This window comes from Drosophila simulans, chromosome 3L (genome assembly GCF_016746395.2).
Source record: "Drosophila simulans strain w501 chromosome 3L, Prin_Dsim_3.1, whole genome shotgun sequence".
Lineage (NCBI taxonomy): Eukaryota > Metazoa > Arthropoda > Insecta > Diptera > Drosophilidae > Drosophila > Drosophila simulans.
The window spans coordinates 14,713,779-14,714,340 of record NC_052522.2 but is presented as its reverse complement, the minus strand read 5'-3'; the positions used below and the strand labels follow the sequence as shown (position 1 = coordinate 14,714,340).

At 45.9% G+C, this 562-nt stretch overlaps 1 protein-coding gene across 1 annotated transcript; it reads right to left on the bottom strand.

Annotated features, from left to right (window-relative positions):
- On the bottom strand, positions 1-562 carry LOC6738086. Its single transcript, XM_002084864.3, has one exon. The coding sequence runs from the start codon at positions 459-461 to the stop codon at positions 216-218; it is 246 nt and encodes an 81-aa protein (XP_002084900.1). The 5' UTR covers positions 462-562; the 3' UTR covers positions 1-215.

The following is a 562-nucleotide window of genomic DNA, read 5'->3' as shown; positions in this document are numbered from 1 at the left end:
TTTCGGTATTAATATTATGTATTTATTCATACTCTCTTAAACATAGATGGAAGACAATGATTAAAGCTGATGATTTGTGCATTTCATTTTAAAATCTCCACTTGCACAGTGTGGAGAGTTAAAGCTGTTGCGGATGTTTAGAGACCGATTCCGTTGGAGTCTTTAAAGCTGATTGGGAAGTGGGTTTGTTTTTTCGGATTTCCCATTTTCCTCGATCACAGTTGGACGAGCTCGGCTTCCAGTTGTTCGTTCTGGGAGTTCTGCAGCTCCTCCTCGGAAGTGGGCAGTGGGAGCTCCTTCGGCATGCTGTGGTTCTTCAGTTGCTGGTGGTGACCCGATGCCCTGAAGATTTTGCTGGCCACCTTGAAGATCTTCTTCATGGCCTTGGCGGGGGTGTAGGTCTTCTTCTGGCAGACAGGAGTGGCGGTGTAGGTGGTGTTCATCAGAGTTTCGTAGGCCATTTTTGCTGTTTAGTTGGTTGGTTGCTTGGTAGACTGATCTTGGCTGTTCAACGTTGTGATTGAATGTGATGTCCTATTCGGCATTGCGCACCGCTTAAATA

Bases quoted from the DNA above. Each gene is read 5' to 3' on its own strand.
- LOC6738086 (XM_002084864.3), bottom strand. From the start codon at position 461: ATGGCCTACGAAACTCTGATGAACACCACCTACACCGCCACTCCTGTC.